The sequence below is a fragment of the Odontomachus brunneus genome, unplaced genomic scaffold, assembly GCF_010583005.1.
Source record: "Odontomachus brunneus isolate Ranch 3 - 2012 unplaced genomic scaffold, Obru_v1 Obru_scaffold_280, whole genome shotgun sequence".
Lineage (NCBI taxonomy): Eukaryota > Metazoa > Arthropoda > Insecta > Hymenoptera > Formicidae > Odontomachus > Odontomachus brunneus.
The window spans coordinates 188,195-192,169 of record NW_022639730.1 but is presented as its reverse complement, the minus strand read 5'-3'; the positions used below and the strand labels follow the sequence as shown (position 1 = coordinate 192,169).

The 3,975-nt window shown below is 36.4% G+C and overlaps 1 protein-coding gene across 1 annotated transcript; it reads right to left on the bottom strand.

Moving 5' to 3' along the window:
- Window positions 1-2,409: 2,409 nt before the first annotated feature.
- LOC116853143 lies at window positions 2,410-3,690 on the bottom strand. The gene is made up of 2 exons (XM_032834041.1): window positions 2,828-3,690; window positions 2,410-2,473 (listed from the first exon to the last, which is right to left on the bottom strand). The coding sequence occupies exons 1-2, from the start codon at window positions 3,199-3,201 to the stop codon at window positions 2,470-2,472; spliced, it is 378 nt and encodes a 125-aa protein (XP_032689932.1). The 5' UTR covers window positions 3,202-3,690; the 3' UTR covers window positions 2,410-2,469.
- Window positions 3,691-3,975: the final 285 nt, after the last annotated feature.

Here is a 3,975-nt window from a genome sequence, read left to right as displayed (position 1 = left end):
GGCAGATTTCACCTTAGGAAACAGATAGAAGTCGCACGGCGCAAGATCTGGTAAATAAGGCGGATGGTCTAAGACTGGGATGCTGAACTTGGCTAGAAACCTCTTGACAGACAATGCGGAATGAGCCGGCGCATTGTCTTGGTGGAGAACCCATGACTTGTCCTTCCACAATTCGGGTCGTTATCAATTCGTACAGTTTCAGCAATCGCACGAATACTTAACCGACGGTCAGATCGAATCAGATTACCGATTTTTTCGATATTGTCATCCGTTTTTGACGTGGAAGGGCGACCCGGGCGTGAATCATCTTGAACGTCTTCTCGGCCATCTTGAAAACGCTTAAACCACTCAAAAACACGTGCGCGCGATAAACATTCATTGCCATACACTTCTTTCAATAAATTATATGTTTCAGTAGCAGTTTTTCCAAGTTTCATGTGAAATTTCACAACAATTCGTTGCTCTACTGTTACACTTAACATTTTTCCGGCGAAACAAAAAAACAACTCTAATGCGAATTAAGGCTACGGCTATATTGATTTGTTTACAGAAGCGAGAGGCACTGCATTCGAAAGAGAAGGCTTCACGATAACAGCTGTGGCTTGCTGGCGTTTGGCGCATGCGCACTTCTTCTGTAGCAGCGTCAGTCTCGTTATTTAATAGCCACACCTCGTACCTTCACGGTACTGCTGCTTGTCAAGTCACTTGAAGTGTTATTGAAGCTGTTATTGCGCGATTACGATTACGCGAAGGAGTTAAACTTTTGCACGATGGCGCAAGACCTCACACGTCAAATAAAACCAAACTGTGGTTGACACAACGGAATCCTCCACATCCAAATAGAAAAATGTGTTCATTCTGAGCTCATATTGTACTCATGTATCTTCAGACATGAAGACAAGAATAGACACCGATGCGGGCTCATATGCGCTTCAGAATGTAGACATGTTATGATGTCATAAAAATACTTTATTTAATAATAATAATTTAATCATAAAAATACTTTATTTAATAATAATAATTAACATCATGTCAAAAATTTGTAACATAATTTGTACATCATTTGTGTGCATCTGGTGCTCATGTCATGAGATCACATAATGATCTTTAAAAAAGTATCAAATTGGAGTCATAGTATGAGGTCACATTGTGATGAAACATGATCATCACGCATTTCTATCTGGGCATGCAGCATCCTCCATATATACGGACGATGTTGTAGGACCTCCCAATTCCGCTGTGTCAATCACAGTTTGGTTTGATTTGACGTGTGAGCAATGTTGCTGCAAGCTTCTGTGCTGTATGGGTACGTACGCTATTAAATAGCATACTTTCACATGCGCATGGTGTAAAATGAATATAGACCTGTAATCGAATAGTTTGGTTAATGTTAGTTTGTTTATGCTTACATCAAAATAACCAATCTCAAGGTCTGTGTTTTATTTAAAACCCATTCTGTATTAGTCGCAAATGCAAGTTACATTGAAATCGATGAAACGGAAAATGACTATTATTGAATAATAAATCGAAATTAATCATAGCTTTCAGTATGAAATTTAATGTAATAAATATTGATGTAATGAATATTGTTAAAAAATAACATAAAAGTTTTCAGTATTCAGTATAATAAAATTAATTGAATGTTACTGAAAATTGTTGTAATTATTCATGAAAACTTGAAATAAGGATCTAAGTCATTTGAAAAATTATTGAAAATTCTCACAATATTTTGTTGATTTTTGCGAAAAATTGTTGATATATATTGAGTTGTACTGAATAAATAGTGATTTGTATTAAAGAATACAATTTGCTGCAATTTGCTGATTTTTCCAAAAAATTACATTCTGTACAATTAGTGAAATATTAAGAGTAAGGGAAATTGAATTGAATTATCATTGAATATTACTGTATTGTATTGTGAAACTTGTGAAATATGTCATTATATTTTTTGAACGATATAGAGTATATTGTAAATACAATCCACCAAGTATCGTTACAGCGCATTGACATCACTAGTTCCCGTACGATACGTTGAAGTGAACAGCATGGTCATCTAAAAATGGATGGTCGCTTGACACGGGATCGAAATCACGCGAGTTTTACGAATAAACAAAACAACACAAAATATGAAATGCTAGTTTTTTTTATTATTTAGACAAAATAATTATATATTATCAATTATCTGAATATTAATGAATAAATCATTTGAATTTAACAAAAAATATGGATTTAATTAAGGGGAGATATACACCTAGGAGCCGGAAAAAAAGGTCATCTTTGTGAATTTTTTTAAGGAAAACTATTTGAAATTTCGGATTGGGGGTTTTTCTATCTAAAAGTATACACATTCAGGAATATGTCCAATTTTTTTTATTAAAAAAAATCAAAAATTGACGAGGTTGTGGTATAATCTTTGGAGCGCCGTAAAAAAATCCGGGTAAACGGTACCCACTGGCGTTTCTTCAAAAATCATCTGAAACAAAAAAACCAAAAAGATTATTAAATTAGATACTATAATCTAGTACTTGTCATGGCCGATTTTGAAAATATCGATTTATGACAAAATGGCGGACGTTTGAACATAACATAGCGATTTTTCGACCAAAAATTAGTTATTATTTTGCCTATAAAACAAAAACTAAGCAACGAAAAAAAAAATCCCATGACAAGTACTAGATAATGATGTATAGAATAACCACAAAAAAATTCAAGGCAATCGGTTCATTGGTTTTCGAGAAATTTTGGGTACCGATTTGAAAAACGTGGTTTTGAGAAAAACGCGTTTGAAAATTTGGGAATGAATAAATCATTAAATTTGTCAACTTACATGGAATCATCGATACCAGGCCCATAGTGTAAGTCTTCTACGGTCGACGGAATGTTCATATTTTCTAAATTTTGTTGTCGGCGCCGTATTCGACCTTCTTTAGTCTGTTCTTGCGCTTGCAGCTCGGCTTTCGCTATGCGAGTTTCGTCTTCTTGCGCAGCGTACAAGTGCGCGCCCGATCCGACTGATATTCCTAATACGTTCATAATTTCTAACAATGACGTGACACCATTGTTGAACGTGCATGTTGCAAGAAATGCAGCAATGTTAACAATTTTGGCCCCGCTGTGCATCGTTTTTGGAGCTATCTTCCAAATAAGTTGGTTGAAGCTCTCATTGCTGTTTTGTGTGTATCCTTTTTGCATTTTACACATTCCGATAAGGCAGAAAACACTGCCAGAAAATTCAAAATTCGATACCCGATGTTTGGATCTTCTGGTGCGGATGTCTCACGATCAGTCTTCAATTTTTTGGCACTGGAACTAATATTCTCGTCGGAAAGTTCTACTTTTTCGGCAGTATTTCGATTTTTGGGCGGTATCTTCTTCTTGCTTCGATCTTTGCGAAAAGATCCGGATTGATGAGCTTCCCGAGAACCTTTATATCTGTTATCCATTTTCCTCAGAATATGTATTCACAGACGAAAACTCACTGTAACGCACAGTTGCACGAACGGCAAGCTACTGACGAAACGCGTCCAATTTCCGGCAAAGAATAACGGTCGTGTGATATTTCCGTTATACCTGGACCCGACCACGCCCGAAAACACAATAGAATCGTAAAACAGGTCTAGACACGCTCTCTTCGAAGGGTCGCTGCCTCTCGGCTCGGCCGCAAAACAGGCGGTACGGCGCGCTCTCGGAGACGGTTTACTCTCTCGGCTGTAACTTCGTTATTTATCGAGATATTGACTTGCAATTTTAATCAGATATTCTTGAGACCTCAAGCATCAAGAAAATGCAAAAAAAAAATCGATTTTTTCGACCATGCTAGGTGTATATCTCCCCTTAAGGACATAATATCATACATAGATAACGCCAAGTTGGGAAGATTACTACCCCAACTTACACCCATTGAAAATATAATCGCACAACTTAAGGAATCAACAATACACTTATCTAAAAACATATATTTTCTATTCACACTTA

Bases quoted from the DNA above. Each gene is read 5' to 3' on its own strand.
- LOC116853143 (XM_032834041.1), bottom strand. From the start codon at position 3,201: ATGTGTAAAATGCAAAAAGGATACACACAAAACAGCAATGAGAGCTTC.